This window comes from Styela clava, chromosome 10 (assembly GCF_964204865.1).
Source record: "Styela clava chromosome 10, kaStyClav1.hap1.2, whole genome shotgun sequence".
In the NCBI taxonomy this organism is placed as follows: Eukaryota; Metazoa; Chordata; class Ascidiacea; order Stolidobranchia; family Styelidae; genus Styela; species Styela clava.
This window is the reverse complement of record NC_135259.1, coordinates 12,701,390-12,719,640: the sequence shown is the minus strand read 5'-3', so window position 1 is coordinate 12,719,640 and position 18,251 is coordinate 12,701,390. Positions and strand designations below refer to the sequence as shown.

At 34.6% G+C, this 18,251-nt stretch overlaps 2 protein-coding genes across 3 annotated transcripts in view; one reads left to right on the top strand and one right to left on the bottom strand.

The window, feature by feature from the left end:
• LOC120337726 (CCR4-NOT transcription complex subunit 1-like) overlaps window positions 1-10,712 on the top strand; it is a 36,092-nt gene extending 25,380 nt beyond the window's left edge. Inside the window, exons 38-52 of one of the 2 annotated variants that reach the window (XM_078116726.1) lie at window positions 760-929; window positions 1,361-1,460; window positions 1,740-1,871; window positions 2,661-2,759; window positions 3,327-3,479; window positions 4,027-4,190; window positions 4,700-4,817; window positions 4,933-5,034; window positions 5,539-5,712; window positions 6,073-6,222; window positions 7,086-7,266; window positions 8,430-8,562; window positions 9,123-9,257; window positions 9,870-10,051; window positions 10,422-10,712. In XM_078116726.1, the coding sequence (XP_077972852.1) occupies window positions 760-929; window positions 1,361-1,460; window positions 1,740-1,871; window positions 2,661-2,759; window positions 3,327-3,479; window positions 4,027-4,190; window positions 4,700-4,817; window positions 4,933-5,034; window positions 5,539-5,712; window positions 6,073-6,222; window positions 7,086-7,266; window positions 8,430-8,562; window positions 9,123-9,257; window positions 9,870-10,050 (1,992 nt within the window). In that variant the 3' untranslated portion in view covers window position 10,051; window positions 10,422-10,712. Of the gene's footprint in view, window positions 1-759; window positions 930-1,360; window positions 1,461-1,739; window positions 1,872-2,660; window positions 2,760-3,326; window positions 3,480-4,026; window positions 4,191-4,699; window positions 4,818-4,932; window positions 5,035-5,538; window positions 5,713-6,072; window positions 6,223-7,085; window positions 7,267-8,429; window positions 8,563-9,122; window positions 9,258-9,869; window positions 10,052-10,138; window positions 10,379-10,421 lie in introns of those variants that run through there. The other variant, XM_078116727.1, reaches the window with a different exon arrangement.
• A 2,253-nt stretch (window positions 10,713-12,965) lies between these two features.
• On the bottom strand, window positions 12,966-16,237 carry LOC120337724 (delta-1-pyrroline-5-carboxylate synthase-like). The gene has a single exon (XM_039405606.2). It carries the CDS (start codon window positions 16,203-16,205, stop codon window positions 13,821-13,823), a length of 2,385 nt encoding a protein of 794 aa, XP_039261540.2. The 5' UTR covers window positions 16,206-16,237; the 3' UTR covers window positions 12,966-13,820.
• Window positions 16,238-18,251: the final 2,014 nt, after the last annotated feature.

The following is an 18,251-nucleotide window of genomic DNA, read 5'->3' as shown; positions in this document are numbered from 1 at the left end:
TCTGTAATAGGTGCGTACGGCATGTTACGATTTGTAGGGTCGGCTTATATTCGAATTTTTATAAATTCATTGTTTTAGGGCCGTTTTTAGGGGGCCTGCTTATATGCGAGGATATCCCGTAGGTTAATAGAGAAGTTTTGATCTTTCCACGCCAAGTATCTTATCAATTTTCAAATGACCAATGCACAGAGCCTTCTACAAAAAGAAATTACAAACGTCTGAAATAAATATACATGGTTTGAAAATTCTAAAAAATGTCTGTACTAGAGTTATGAGAAAAGTTCAGTTGAAGGCTGTTGAAAATTAACGCTATTTAATATACAGGGTGTCCAAATATTTCGCCCAATTTTATAGTAATGACAATTCAAAATTTTGTTTGATTTTATTGTAATAACAATTGTATTTACTATGTATTTACTTGTATTTACTTTGTATTTTACTAATTTATTTCCCATAAAAATCGTGATTTTACTGCAATTTGAAAAAAAAAAAAATGAAAAAATCTTGAAATACCAAAATATTTAGATACAGACAATCTTAATTCTAATCTATGCACTATATTTTCAAAATGCGCAACTTTAGAGAAGTCCCGAAGACTGTTTTGAAATACAGAGACTACCTGAAATTAATTTTTAATCAGATTTGTTAGATGAGTAACAAAATTGTAAATTTTTGTGAAACTGCCCTACTGATTTCGCTACCCCAATTACAAATTTATTTTTTTCATGTAATACAAAATATATATTTCACGTTTTTCAGTCAATGGAGAATGGTCTTAACTACATGGCAGTACAATTTGCTATGCAACTGGTTAAATTATATCTACTCGATGAAAAGCAAGGTTCTCCTGTTACTGAATCAGACTTGTACAATACCATTGAAATGCTGGTGAAAATCAATACACACACACAGGGAACAGCTCCTGAAGGGTGAGATTCTTTTCTTTGAAATATTTTTTTTAACAAGCGAAAAGAATTCATTTATGCATAGTAGATTTCTTGGTACTCCTGTAGTGTGTGTACCAGGTTAGGGTTAGGCCATAGTTTTATTCCGATTTCCTTATTTTAGTTCTATTACGTTTTCGGGGACTGTCTGTGTTCCAAGTGAATATACCCTTACCCATAGGCTTTCGTCCCTTTACACAACTTAATGTAAAGTAGTCGAACAAAATCAGTTACGTCCATATTGGTACACATACTTCTAGAGCGCCGAAAATCCTGTCCTATTCAACAGTTTAGCAAGACCATTGATGATTACTTCTCTGTATATAATACTAATATAGTCGTTATATATTGTAAATATAAAATGTTGGATAAAAACATTTATCAATTTTTAACTAATTTTTTTTCATTTTTTACAGATTGTCGCAGCTGATTACGATGATTCGATCAAACTATGACACCATTCTCGATAAAGCACCAGGGGGACCGACACACATGATGCATTCTGGTATATCGCAGGTACCTAATTTATTTATATTTATGTTATTTTTGATATGAAGGCAATGAAAGGGAAAAAGCTAATTAGAACGGCTTTATTAACTTCATCTTCGCAGCGACAGTTTTTTAAACAATGGCTCCAGCTATGGCCCTCGAATCTTCATTATTTTTACCTTTGAATTAGGCTACAGTGTTCTTCTTCCTAGTACATCTATCATTTATGTTTTCTTTATTTTATTTGTTTTTACCTCACACTGGTTTACATTAATTCGTGCTTTGATGACACGATTAAAATTTCAGGCTCGTGAATACGACGACCCACCAGGATTAAACGAGAAAACTGAATATTTATTGAGAGAATGGGTCAATATTTATCACAGTCCAACATCTGGAAGAGATTCAACCAGAGGATTTTCAACATTCGTACAACAAGTACGATTACATTTTTTACATTGTTAGATCACTTCTTACTACTTGTGCTTGTCGCAAGTAAATAAGAATAACTCATAGGAATGCAGTTTAGTTTTGGTCAGTGGTTCCAAAACTTTTTTTGATATATACCTCACTCAGCCTAATTTATAGCCCCCTTTATTCCTGCTCCAGTACGCTTGAAAACTCTATTTTCATTAGGTGCTCAGTCTTCAACAGATCATTAGGTTGTGATGACGCAAATAGCCATTTGACCTACGTACAGTCTAAATCGGTGGTTTTCAAACTTTTTGGGCCACGCCCCAGGGATTTGTCAAGTCTCGCGTCCCACCCTCAAAATACCTAGCTAACAATAAGCTAAAAATAACGGATAGTAGGGCAAAAGTGGAATCAAAATTCCTGAACAATAAAGAACTGTAAATATCCAAATAGTTTATTATGTGTGCATTGGTGGGCTACATATTACAATAATACTGAATAAGTAAAAAAATATTTGCAATACTACATTCGAATAATAAAAATAATTCTTCATCAAAACAAAAAATTCCTCTTTGGTTGAGAAACGCTGGTTATCATGGATAACAAAAGAGCAATATGCAAGTGTAGGAACAGGGTAAACTGGTTTAATAAAAAATAGAAACTTTTTTGCCCAACAACAACATTGTGAACAACATCTCAGTAAAGCGAACCATGGGGTCACTTTGTTTTTCAAATTTTTGAATCTGTTTCAAAAAAAAAATTTATTAGCTAATTTTAATCAAAAATTTGAATTTTTTCAACTTCAATTTACAGATGCACCAACAAGGAATATTACGTACTGATGACCTGATCACCAGGTTCTTTCGTTTATGTACTGAACTCTGTGTAGATTTGACGTATCGTCTGTTACAGGTTGGTTCTTGGTCAGAATTTGATCACCAATGTGATTTGAACCATATTTTGACAGAATTTGACTTGTTCAGACTACTCACTATAATATTTACAGTTGGTTGGTGTTACTGTTACTTCATACAAACTTAATGTTCTATCAGTGCTAGATTTATTAGTATAATTGAGGGGGTTCTCAAACAGGGCCCCCCCCCCCCCCCCCCCTAGATGACTACAGAGCGTTTTTTTATGGGCTATGAACTACGGTCTTTCTTCGCTACGTACCATTCATGATGACTACTTTAAATCAAAATAAATTGACTGATTTGTTTAATATGCATTTTTTATTTTTATATGTGGCGCATAAAAAATAAATTAAAATTTTAGAAGCGCAGTAGGTCAAGTTTAGCTTTGGAGCCAACCAAATCTTATGAGAATAACTGACATAAATTTGTTTGTTTTGATCGAAGTCATACAATTTTTTTTAAATGTGCTCAATATTTGATTGTATCGTTGAAATCTCAGTTGTTCTCTATGTTGGTTACACTATGTTAAAATTATCATTGTTTTTCATTTTATTTCTTATTTCAGGAGTCCAATATTAGTCCATCACTGCTGAATCCAACATTGGTCCGTGCCAAATGTTTTCACACATTGGATGCATTTGTTAGATTGATTACATTACTCGTAAAACATTCTGGAGACGCAGCTAACTCTGTTACGAAAATCAATCTTTTGAATAAGGTAAGCTGCTTCCCACTTTGTATAACTATGTTGTAAGGAGGGCTGGATCTTTATATTACCTCTTGTGTTGAGAAAGGTGTTAAGAATTGGATACTCATTAGTGTGTGTACCAGGTTAGGGTTAGGCCGTAATTTTATTCTGATTTTCCTTATTTTGGTTCTATTACGAGTTCAGGGACTGTCTGTGTTAGCAAAGTGAATATGGACCCTGCCCATAGATTTCAGTTCCTTTATACAACTGGATGTAAAGTAGGCGAACAAAATTAGTTACCTACATATTAGTACGCACACTTCTGGAGCGCCAAGAATTGGGTATCGAAAAAATGATTTTCTCTTCAACTAAAGAACGAATAGATATCAAATTAAAGAAATGCTAGAAGAATATTGCCCTTTTTCCAAATTTTTCATAGTCTTACAAGTCTTCTTCTTCGGCTTTCCTCTCCCCCAGGATAAGTATGTAAATCTTATCCTATTTTAGCATTTCTCTCTTGTTTCTCGCCTGTATTTCTATTGCTCATATGAATCCATCTTCTCCAATATTTCTTTAGGTTTTGGGAATTGTAGTCGGAGTTCTTCAACAAGATCATGACCAGAGACAAACAGAATTTCATCAGATGCCGTACCATCGTATATTCATCATGTTGTTTTACGAATTAAATGCACCTGAACATGTTTTAGAATCGATCAACTTCCAGACACTAACAGCTTTCACGTAAGTACTACTTTTTTAGTATATCTGTTTAAACATTGGTATTATCGAAAGAAAAAATTGGCAATATTGGGTTTCATTTAAGACAGATTTATTTATATTCTGTAATAATTATTTACCATGCATTGGAGAGAGAGTCTGACTTCATTAGCATTAAATTATAACAAGGAAAATTTCAAAATGAATGCAATTCATTGTTAATTTTAACAGTTTGGATCAATTGGTGTCAAGTTCAAAACAAGTAGATAAGAAGTCATTTTTAGGAAATTGATTGATCTTTCGCAGCATACGCGAAATGATCTAACACATGACAACATATAGTTTTGGAACCACTGCGTTAAATAATCAATTCTGAATCTACATTATTCTCTATATGTAAGAGTACTCTGATTTTGCTGTTTCCTAATGAAATTTCTGTATTTGAATGCTATTATGGGAATTTCTGGATTCTTTTAAATTTAATTCATAGAGCTTATTCATATTTTTGTCTGAATTGACTTTTCTAATTTCAGAAACACTTATCACATTCTTCGACCGACGAAAGTTCCTGGATTTTCATTTGCATGGTTAGAACTGATTTCATACCGTTCGTTCATTTCAAGAATGCTGTTACAAACACCTCAGCAAAAGGTGAGTCTACTCTTTGAGAAAAATCCTCAGATTATTTGTTTTGGACAGCGGCGACACCCGTCCATGCGAAATAACACATGGGTTTCTTGCGACATCTTATTAATTTCTTTTTCAGGGTTGGCCAATGTACGCACAACTGCTCATCGACTTGTTTAAATTCCTTGGTCCTTTCTTGCGTAATGTTGAATTGACTAAACCAATGCAAGTATTATATCGGGTGAGTGATTGTTTTTGATGGTTTATTTATATGGAAATTTGAATGATATTATGGGTTCTTGGCCTATGTGAATTTCATTTTCCGCACATTTGTAATATTGTATAATGCAACACCATTGCTCTATATAGTTTTGTTAGCCCTTTGCATTTCAAGGAAGTCACAGTTCTTTACAACAAGAAGTTCTCTTAAAGGCGATAAGAATTTTCTTATTCATCTTATGTTGGAATTGTGAAAAAATTCAATTTTCATGTGAAATGTCAATAATCTTTCAATTTGATCTTGAAATTTTTTTTTTCAGAATTTTATCAGCTGCTTTTTTCTTTTTTTGTATTGTTATTGTTTTACGTTCGACCATATTCGAAGCGGACTTGTCCCTTTTCTATAAATAATGTTTCTGTTTGCTGTATATGATAAATAAATAATTCATCCTTTATGAAAAAAATTGGATTGGAAGTTATTTTAAATTTAAAGTGTTATTTTTGAAAAAAAATGATTCCGTTACAGGGAACATTGAGATTGCTACTTGTTCTACTGCACGATTTCCCAGAATTTCTTTGCGACTATCATTACGGATTCTGTGACGTAATTCCAGCAAACTGCATACAACTACGAAATCTTATTCTTAGTGCTTTCCCGCGGAATATGAGATTGCCAGATCCTTTTACTCCTAACTTGAAGGTAGGTTGAGAATCTTGACTATTACGCCTAATGAAGCTAAGAAGTAAATGCTTCCTGCCACATCGCTGAATACCATGCATAGACTCGAATCTCGTTAGGATAATTAGGCACTTATTTGAATTATTATTTGGCCTTCTAAGTCAAAACTTATGGTGTTTTCTGTTTCATTTTTAGTATTTATATGAACATATGAAAACTCATTTCATACCCATAGTGGATTCACAGTCCTATTGCCGGCAATTATAATAATCGTATAACATATTATGCAAATAAATATTAAATATATGTGATGAGTTGAGTCACATGTTATAGCCACAAAAAGAGGAAATTCATTGATAACACTAGTTTATTCTTTTGTAGGTTGATATGCTGCAGGAAATCAACAGTGCTCCTCGTATTCTTACTAACTTTGTTGCAGTGATGCCAGCGAATTTCAGGAAAGATCTCGACAGTTATTTGAAAACAAGAGCACCAGTCACTTTCCTTTCTGATTTGAGAGGAAATTTACAGGTATATATAGTGGGTAATTTTCATGTCATCAAATTAAGGGGTGTTGACTCAGTGGGTATATTACATTCAGGGTACTATCGCAGTGTGTGTATCGAGTTGGGTTTAGGACATAATTTTATTCTGATTTTCCTCGTTTTAGTTCCATTACGAGTTCGGGGACTGTCTGTGTGAGCCAAGTGAATATACTCCCTGCCCATGAATTTCAGTCCCTTTATGCAACTTGATGTAAAGTAGGCGAACAAAATTAGTTTCCCCCATAATGGTACACACACTTCTGGAGCGCCAAAATCGAAGTAATATGTTGAACTCCCCGAATCAGGAGTCATTGTCAGAGTAGAAATTGATATTTCTTTATAGTTGGGAGACGAAATGGATGTTTCCTCGAGCATTGATTACCTCTTGTTTTACCGTAACAATGATGAATCAGCAATAAGTAAACAACGACGTAACAATTGCAATTTCTGCAGTTGCTCGGACACTTCTTCCGCTCAGATTTACATTGGCCCAATTTAGAGGTTTCGTGTGTTATTTGTCAGTTCCAAGGTCCCAAGAATTAGTTGTAAATCTAATAACTCAATTGTTACTATGTCTTCTAGTGAGCTCCAGTTTAGATGTAATAATTAAAATGAGTCTCGCAACAACTGTGATAGACTAGGCTAAAATTCAGGCAGAGCCAGAGTCTTTATTTAAATAGCTCAGAGATTCTAGTCAAGGCTGGGTCTCGGGTGCAAATTTTCAGTCAACTTTTTTGTTAACCTGAAGTCAGATTAGAGTGGTTTTTAAATGACTATTGAGGGCTGTTTTGCTCTTGACAGCCCTAATAAAATTTGCCTAATAAAATCGATATCTTCCCTGTTTTTCAGTTATCTAACGAACCAGGGATGAAATACAACGTAGCTCTTATCAATTCTCTTGTGTTGTACGTGGGCACACAAGCTATACAATACATCTATAGCAAAGGTGGTACACCTTCTATGAGCACCATCACACACTCGTCACATATGGATATATTCCAGAATTTATCTGTTGATTTGGACACTGAAGGTAAGAGGAAAACATAGCTCATTTTGAGCTATGCTCTGTCTACAAGAGTCACTATTCCAAGAATTACCATATTAAAAGAATAGAATTTTTTTTCTATAAATTATCATTTTTCCTGGTTTAAGGTGGGTAAGTCAACTAAAATGTGTCAAAATTGTCCGTAGAAAACTACCACGTTAAAAACTGGAATATGTATTTTGTAGTTTCCATTTTTCCTAGTTCAAGAGGGGGTAAGACGTATAAAATCCAGCTCATTTCAAGTTATGCTGAAGAATTGGAATTTATGTTTTTATTTTCCTTGGTTGAAGTGACAGCTGTGACTGAAATACCCAGTAACAAATAATCACCTCCATTTAGTACACTACTGTATTTATTTATATGCTTTTTTATTGAATAAACTCAATGTACAGTCTCATTTGTAGTTGAGGATTTTGAAAATCTAGTCTAGAGTAATTGTGTGATTCAACAGCTGTTGTTTGCAATGGTTAACATTTTGATCCACTTTTGTTTAATTTCACGCATAATTGTGATATTGGCTAACAGGTTTAGTTTAACCATTCTCATTAGAGTCTCTCATTAATTTGCTTAATTTAATGTCATTTGTTGTATTTCTTTCTATTTTACTCGGAAAAACTTGTTGTCAAACCAAATGTTTATTTTTTATTTCATATGATATATGTATGGGGATCATGCCTTTAACAAACCTGTACCTAAAATATAGGATAAGATTTATATTTTTTATGTTGAGGAGAGGAAAGCTGATAATACGACTTAATCATATGGCGAACCACGGCCTCTCGTCCAGTTACCATTACATGCCGGGTATAAGATTAGTTAGCCAGTTATTTGTTTTAGATGCATGAACTTTAGTGTGGATGAAACTTATGTGAACCACCCTACGACGGCGAGAAGTCCCGCAATCCCCTCCCACATAAAATGGGGATTTAAACCTTCAGAGGTGGGCTGACGAGTGTATCCCTAGCGCTTAGTGCGATGGGCAACACCGCCAAGATCAATACCAGGATTTTATTTTGTAATTTTTTTATTAAGAATTGTAACTAGGCTATATTTACAGTATCAGGAGTCAATTCATTCTGATGGGAAATGAACAAATTTCTTCAGCTATGTTGAATTTCCTAGTACCATACCCATTTTTTATTTTTCAGGGCGTTATCTGTTTCTGAATGCTATTGCAAATCAGTTACGTTATCCTAACAGTCACACTCATTACTTCAGCTGCACACTCTTGTATTTGTTTGCTGAAGCAAATCAAGAAGCAATACAAGAACAGATAACAAGGTTAGATTAACATCAAAATCACAGTTGGTTTTGCTTTTTATTAATTTTTTAAAATCAAAAATTAAGAATATGAATAGAGAAAAATCATTAATCATTTTCCTATATTCAAGCTTGCAAAGCTTGTTTATGGTTTCGGTACATAAAAGGTATTATTATTTGTAGTACTCAGCCGCGAGCTCTAATCCGTTTACTGTTAGTTCCCTCAAGACAAAAAAAAACTTTCAAAAATTTTTGAAATCTATTCACCACCACATATTTTTTTCAATCAAGTCAACTTACAGATTCAATCTTTCGGTTAAAAAGCATGATAGCTTAGGGCTTTTCAGTGACATATGACTATGCTTTGATCAAATTCTCATAAAAATATATCAAATTGAAGATGCGTGCTTTCTTCAAACAAAAATTCTGCTTTGGCAAAACAATTTCAATTTTAATATCGATGATATAAAGCCAAGCTGTGATATATTTTCTCACCAATGAAATGACCTTGCATGGTATAGTTTAAATGGAGGAGTTTTGTTCTGGAGCATTTATTGTAAGTAACTTTATATCTCTTTCAGGGTTCTACTTGAAAGGCTGATTGTTAATCGACCTCATCCTTGGGGACTTCTAATAACTTTTATAGAGTTGATCAAGAATCCCAATTTCAAGTTCTGGAATCATGAGTTTGTGCATTGCGCTCCTGAGATCTCAAAGTATGTTACAATTTCTACTATTTTATCCAATACCATGTTTCTACAAATGAGGAAAACATTTTTTTTCCTAAATGAATAGATTTATCAAATGTTATACTGTACAGTCTGATAAATTAAGCTATCAAAATGACTGTGGTATTGGTATTCTACTGCAGCAATTCTCGAACTTTTTTTGTCTCTGAACAGACTGGCACGAGGCCTTGTTAGGATAATATTTACCTATTTATCCCGGAGGAGAGGAAGTCGATAAGACAGCTTAACTATTTGGCGAACCACGGCCTCTCGTTCGGTTACCATACCATGTCGGGTATGGGATTAGTTAGTTATTTGGTCTCGAAAACATGGACTTAGCGGTAGAGGGAGCCGTAACCGACCAGCGGTTACGTGTCCACCCTATGGCGGCGAGGAGTCCAGCAATCCTCTCGCACATAACTATCCCTGCATAGGGTGGAAACCTGTGAACCCACGTAGGATAATCAGAGGTGCGGTGACGAGCTTATTCCTAACGCTTAGCATGATGAGCCACACGGCCGCGTTATTCAACTTGAGTATAGCAAAATTGTGTTGATGGTAATCCATGCTACTGTATAATTGAAATTTCAATTTGTTTAGGTTGTTTGAATCTGTAGCTCGTAGTTGCATGGGCAAGCAATTCACTCAACAATCTCAACAACAAACTGGTCAAACAGCTGGAAATCCATCACAGCAGCCAAGCACAAGTCAACAGACAACTGCAAATATGATTCAACAACAAACTGATGCTATTTCAACAGTAGCAACTGTGTCTCTGTGAGGTAAGATTTCGTATTTATTTCAAAAGATTAGTGAAATAACTTATTTTATTAAGTTAAATCATGCCTTCCACTGGTAATTCTTTCCAGGCGCCAGATTGGTTGGTGGAGGAAGCTGAAACCAATCAGCGGTTATGTGAACACGGTTCCAAAGGTTCATCGTAACACTTGATTATTAGATATGCTTTTGCAAGATCTCACTCAGTATTTAGCTGTTTTTTCTTATTTATTGGCACACCTCCATATGACATTCGGTACAATTTTTCCAACATTGAGCTGGAGTTTTGTTGATGTTTCTGTAATCATTTGGCCTTTGCCTCCATATGTTTAGGCCTCACTTTTTCGTTTTATTTATGCTTACATTGTCTTGCAGATGTAAGTCTGCTGGTGATTTCAAGATTTACTGAAGATATGTAGCAAATCATTTGTTGTAGTACATGAAACGACTTGCAATTCTTCCTGGTGTGTTCTCTGGTCAGCTTCTTTAGACGTGATGTGTCGTCTGTTTTGCTGTTGCATTTGGTCCTTGCTTTGTTTTACTATTGGCTTCATTAGCCTGGGAAGTTGTTGTTCTACAATTGTCATGATTTTGTGTGGGTTATTAATTGCATTATTCAGAACAATGTTTGTGTGTAAATAAATGTAATAAAATGTAGATTGCTGACCTGGGTTGAAGTGATTTCTAGCAGAAAAGTTCAAGGTTCGTTCAATATTTAGGCAATGATGAAATCTACGTCGCTGTACAGCAGTATGTACTGTGTGTTTGGAATACTGTACTCGTCATCGGTCCCTTTGCGCTGGAAGGAAAAGACCTATTCACATTAGCGATGGATGTGGTACCTGTAATTCCTAATTCTGAGAAAACTGTTCATATCGGCTGCCGGCTATGGGGTAAATTTTCTTAGTGCATCCAGTTGCTATTAAATTCTTCAGCAGATTGAAGATGTGTGAATCTTGTTCTTCACTTGTGGTGTGAACATTTGAAAAGTGTATAATATGTGGTAACATTTGTGTCAATGAATTTCATCATATCGCAATTTGTTTGACCCAACTGTGTCATCTCCAAAGAATTAGAATGAAGAGATTGAAGTACATTTTTTTATCCCGATTAAGAGGAAAGCCTAGGAGTTGGCCAAGCCTATGGTGATGCACTTATTTTTGGCTATGGAAATACCCCACAGGCGCCTATGTGAGTCCTCCGTGTAACGAGATCCCCGGTGACATATTCACGCACACATGGTAATCGACGCTACGATCGTAAGCGTTTTCCTAACTCTCCGCACGTAATGTAGAATGTTAATCTTCAATCAATCAGCCCAGGTATGTCAACTTCTTGCATACGAGCGTTCGCTGCACATTGCAAGGATATTTTTAACTTATCAAATTACCAAAAATCCGGCATGGAATATCATTACAAACAAGATTGGACGGAAGATGGCACGTTGCCGTTTTATATTGTAGCTAGGGTTGCCAACTATGAAAAGTTTCAATGAAGGAAGGACATAGATTTAGGGCTGGGCATTTCGAATCGAATATTCGAATCGAATCGAATAGTAAATTATTCGAATCGGTTCAAAGCTAAATTTCGAATCGCCGCCATCTTGTTTTTTTGTTTCCGCCAATGATCGAGGTGAATTCCCCAATTTTTTTTTCATTGAAGTCATATTTTTTCAACGCAATTCTGACATATGACTATTTTCTGTAGTAAGTTATTGTTAGAGCGTTTTTATTATTGTGTGTGGACGCTCACAATCTATCTGAGTGATGTATTCTATGTGTTCAGTAATTTATTTGTTAGAAGACCAATTACTATAAAAAAAGTCGCTTACAATTACATATTTCCAAGTATTCGAGATTCGATTCGATTCGAAAAAAATTATTCGATTCGATTCTGAAATCACAAGATATTCGAAAATGCCCAGCCCTACATAGATTACCATCATCATTTATTTTGTAACTTGATAGAAAGAACAATATGAAAACGATGAATAAAAATTATGTACACAAGCTAAAGATATTGCAGGGACCGTACCGGCGCGTGTCGTTTCTTCCTTCCCTTTATTAATGTCTCTGTACGATGTGCTATACTTTCTTTAAGTCTTCTTGTTCAGATAAAGTACCACAGTCTTTAAGTTCTGAGATATTTATTAACATTATAATATTAAGTCGCTGACTGTAGCAACCAGTTCTGACAGTTTTATTACAATGTAAAAAAATGGTCAGTAGCCTCGATTACCTTCGACGATCTTGCATACTGACCTACACAAAACAATGTGTGAAATAGATACGAATTTTCGATATTGTTTTAAATTGCGTGTCAATGTTTTAGAAATAAAATCACTCTTTTTGACAAGACGATAAGCGCAACCTGTTTTGCGTGTAGCCAATTACGCCAATTGTAGACGATAAATAATGTTGGCGGCGAGACAGCTCTCTTCCAACAAGATAATAATAGCTTACCACGTTACCAGAATATTTTAGAAAGGCTCTGTTTTTCGTCCATTTCTAGCATGTTTGAATATCGCGATGTTGAACATTTAGCAACATATTTCACCAATTTATATCATATTAGATACGTAAATTTGATTTACGATCGTCTCGTACAACCTTAATACCGCCATGTTATCTATTTATCTTATCATTATCAAGTTGATAAAAGTTCATCTATGTTAGGGGTATTTTATCGGCCAGAATTGTAGCGCTCGACGGTTGAACTGGATGACACGCGGTCGTTTCACCATAATCTACACCAAAAAATTACCGTACACTCCTTTTTTACTAATAATAACCACGTTTTTAAATAGTAAACTCGCTCTCATGCTGGGGGATAATTGATGAACTTTTCCCTAAAATAACATTTATAAAATCGTTTCTTTCCAATTTCCCAGTGCCACCTTGTAAAAACAGAACACACAAATAGCACATTTGGCAGTATTGCATAATAAATAAATTCATCAAAATCTATACCTAAAGCAAAAATATTAACACCGAATATGAAAGAGCATGCAGTGGTTTTTCCTCCCAATAGCAAGAATATATCTTCAAATACAAATATGACCAAGCAAACATGAATTAGAAATGGTCAACCATGATCGTTACCTAAAGCAAATTACTCACACCAATTATGAAGCAGCAGTCTTATTTTTCTTTAGCGTCAAATATATATATTGATATGACTATTTTTAGAATTACATCAATGTCATGGATTAAGTATCAGGAAATTAGGAACACCAACAAAAAAACAAATTGATTCAAACCTATGAACACAGAATACATAGTATATGTCATGATCCCAGGATACCAAAATTATACAACTTACTTACCCATGGCAGGTTTATACCTACACAATTTCTTTTATAGGAGTAGCCACATTCTTTATTTTATTAAGATCATCAAATGTGAATTAAACAAGTATTCAATGACTAGGGTAGGAATATCAAAATTCCAATATAAGATTAACAAAACTTTCTTAAATATGTTGGATCAACAAAATATAATTACGGTAATAAACTACATGCTGGAAATTTATGTATTAATAAGGACCTTTTTTCTACAATTGTCTCACATTTTACTCAATAATTTCAGCTATCTTGAAGAGCACTATCAAATAAGTAATTAAATATAATTACCATTCTTAAACTAGGAAAAGTTGCAACAGTTAAATAATCATTTATTTCTCCTTTTCTCTCACAAAGTCTGTTGTGTATATTAGTTTTAACAGTGACAGATAATTTGTGCAGTGTTCAGACAAATTTTTGTGATATATTATGCATTATGAATTCAAAGGAAGAGCTTGGTGAGTGTAGAATAAAGTTCCATCTGTTCCAAAATCTTGTGCAGTTTGACCAGAACCTCTAAGAATCCATTTATACGTCAGCAATCCTTCTGCCCCTACTGGACCCCGTGCATGAATGCGACCTGTACTGATTCCAACTTCAGCCCCCAACCCCATTCGTTGACCGTCAGCAAAACGTGTACTTGCATTATGAAATACGCAAGAGCTATCCACATTTTGCAAGAAATATTCTGCTGTCTCCTCATTATTGGTAACAATGACATCAGTGTGAGAGCTGCCATACTTATGAATATGGGCAATTGCATCTGTAACATCATCCACAACCTCGATGCAGCATTCTAAATCCGAATATTCCTTATTTAAAGAGTTTGTCACAGTTGGGGTGAATAATAATTGCCCAGCCAGGTTCGGACCAGAATTAATCTTAACCCCTTCAGCTCGTAACACATCTGTGATTTCCTTGAATATAGACGTATGAATAAGATCTTTGTGTACGAGTAAGGTTTCCATGGCGTTACAGGCTGCAGGATAGTCACATTTTGCATCTCGCACTACGCGACATGCCATATCGACGTTACTTTCTTTATCAATATAGACGTGACAAACACCATCACTATGACCCAAAACAGGTACAGTTCTAGATGAAGATTTTGCGATGCTTTGTACCATCTCAGCCGATCCTCTTGGTATAACCAAGTCAATATCCTTATCAAGTTTGAGTAAATCAGATACCTCATCTCTCGTATCAATAAGTTTTACGGCATCTACGCAGTCATACAAATCCAGTGCATCTTGAACAATAGTATAGAGACAGAAATTGGATCTTGAAGCTTCTTTCCCACCTTTAACTAATAAACCATTTGCAGTTGCAATTGAAAGAGCTGAAATTTGTGCGAGACAGTCTGGTCGCGACTCAAAAATAATCAACAAAACTCCAATAGGAATGGCTACTCTTTCTGCGACCATATTATCTGCGATTTGAGTACGAGCTATCACATTTCCAGTTAATTTGTGACATTGTGATGCAATTTGTCTTGCACCATCTGCAAGATTTTGAATTTTCGCGTTTGTCAATTTTAAACGATCGATCATGGCTTGTGAGAGAACACCCTTTTGTGTTGCTTCTTCAATATCTTCTTGATTAGCTGCCAAAATTTCATCACTTCTTAATTCAAGCAATTCTGCTAGTTTTTGTAAGATTTCAGCTCTTTCATTCGATTCAAGTTGTTGAAGTTTTCTTGACCCAGATCTCGCTGAATTCGCCTGAATTGACGGGCTTTCACCGTTAATTTCTACTTCTGTAAAGAAAGTGCCAATATTTTTACCTCTTACACTATCAAGAATTGGGGCTGCTGTTGAACTACAACCATTGCAAATGAGAACAGATGTACCTCTTTGAACGGCCCATAAAGCTGCTTGTACTTTAGTATCCATTCCACCAAGACCTACAGTGGATTTTGCGCCATATTTAATTGCGTTATTATTTCTAATACAGTATGTGTTGATAAGTTGTGAATTTTGGTCACCAGGTGGATGAGTATATAGTCCATCAACATTGGAAAGTAATAAGAGCAAATCTGCAGAAATTTGAACACATAATCTCGCTGCTAAACTATCGTTATCCTTTATGCTGATGGCACCTTCCAAGTCTTGATTAACACCAGGAGGGGCCACGATTGCATCATTCGTATTAATGATTGGCACTATTGAAAGAGAAAGAAGATTTTCAAGAGTGGATTGTAAATAAAATCTATGCTCTCCAACAAAATCATGCTTTGTAACCAAAATTTGTGCAGTGGATATGTTGTATTGAGCAAACATAGTTTCATAAAGTGCCATTAAACCACTTTGTCCAGCGGCTGCACATGCTCTTGGGTCTGCATGATTTCTAGGTTGAAATTTATCCGTCATGTTTGTGCCATTTAATTGTGCTGGTTGTATTGCTTCTCTAACGCTTTGATTCATCATTAACTCTCGTTTCAACCTCTGCCTTCCAAATGCAACAGCTCCGCTGGTAACTACCATCATCTTATGTCCAGAATTTTGTAATTCCGCAACCTGTTCAATGATGGATGCAAGTCTTCCAAGTGCAATTCCACAATTGTCATCCCTCGTTAAGACAGCACTTCCTAATTTTACAACAACCTTTTTTGCATGTTTAAGTTCGCTTCTTCGCAAAAATGATTTTCCAGAATTATTATACAATTGTGTATTTGCAAGATCCATGACATCATGAGATTGTAAATTTGGCTCAATGAGAGCGGAAATGCTGGATGAACTGGCTTGCCGATAGCAACAGATAAACTTTGGTGTGGCAGTTTTTAAATGCAGAGCATTCAATATTAACTTTGTTTTATCCATTTTCTATAATCTGTAATAGAAATATCATACTTAAATTCAGAGATCGAAAAAATTTAAAAATATAAGATTTGGGGTTCTTGACATTATCATTCATACAATTTTTTAAACGTACCAAAACAATGTGTCTACATATGACTGTATGACATGTTTTTATGTAATATCTATCATAACTAGATAAACAATTATTAGTTTGTTATTTATCGATCGTGATCGGTAAGTATGTTGATAGGTATTTGCGTTTGCTTGTTTGTATGTTAGATACACGCGATATCTTACGAAAGCGAGGTTGAATCTGCGTTCATCATATCTCGGTCCAGAAGCCTATAGATTTTGGATGAATTATGTCGTATAACTAGCGAGTTATTAATTTAAATAATATATTAACAACGATTCATTGCCTAATTAATTTTTTTTGTCTTCAACCGCAATCTCGTTATTCCAATTATCAAGATTAATCTCATAAAAATCTAATGGTATATGCAGACATGCAAGTTTTTCGAACATGCCATAGTCAATTCTGTAATTTCATAATTTAGAATAGATCTATATTATTTCAGTATTTTTCATATTTCTACAATACTGCAATAGAAAATATCATTTCAGTATATACTATGAATACAATACAAATAGTAGACTACATTAAATTATAGCTACAATGTTTATTCCTTATTCAGTATTGCTATTCATTTGCTTCTCAAATCTCACTTTTTGAATTCAATACCGTACAGCCGTAGGTATGTGGTAGTCCTAGTCTACTATATTTATTTCAGCCGTTTCTGCGTTTTATAATTAATTTTTGATAATTGCTAAAATATCGATTCTCTCGGCTTTATACAGTTATAATTACAGAAATATTCAAATACAGAGGTGCGACAGTAGTAAGCTCTTAACTGGGGAATGACAGAATTAGTGCAAAACTGAACCAACAAGAGATTATACGGACGCACATGAAGCTCTCTATGGATGACGCAACCACCACGAAGCAAACAAACTGAAGTACGATAAATCCCGAAATATTTACAGCCGGTGGATAGATTTTATTTGGTGTATCAAAACCTAAATAAATCATTACATATGCTCTAGGAGTCCATGTGCAATAGTTTAATTATCTGGGTTGTACGGTACCGGTATAAACAATGATTATATTTATTAACGCAAACCTAATATTGGAAGCGGATTGAACTTTGCACAGTTTTCTTATGTTTATTTTGGAGCATTCTCGCGAATTGGCAATTTTGTATAGTTACCGTGCCCCTCTCTTTGACATTTTTCTTGTTAGCGCTGGGTATTGAAGTAAAAGAAATTCTTTGGTGAAACATCATAATAAACCCCTTTTTTTGACAACACCTTTCAATATAAAATCTGTAGGATTTAAACCTTACTTAACTTGCTCGCTTTCCTGATTTTGTAATCAGTTTTATTTATTTGTTTTAGTCAATTTTTAATTTTTTTTTCATGCTAATTATGGAGTCAAAATAAACTTATAATTATTCGAATTCGAAGAATTTAGGATTACCGCGAGATGGCAATATAGAGCAATGTACTCAAATCAGTTGTTGATCATATTTTATAGGCTCGGCCGATCATAACTAATAGTACTGTAGTAACAAATAACGGAAACGCTCGTTATATTGATAAAGCTCAAGAAGTGGAAGCGATGATAAGTCTGGATAGCTATAGTAAATATATGTATAATTTATGCACCTGTGTGATCATGTTTTTTCTGTTGTATTAAATATAGACCATTATAAGGTGAAAAAAAGGTATTTTACTAGATCTGAATAATCAGTGTTTTTCACTTTTATCATTAATTGAATATAATCTTATCATACCGGTACTTCTTCTGTTTACTGATATAAGATGTGCAAGATATAAGGTTGAGTTGGAACGTATTGCGGTTATTTTTGGAAATGCTAAACCAAGTATTAATAATGTTGTAACAAGAATTAATGTAACTAACAATTGGGTTTACAGGAAACTAACTACCTTTCCCATTCAGACATTTGTTTTTTTGTATGTAATTATTTATCAATATTGTCTTCATTT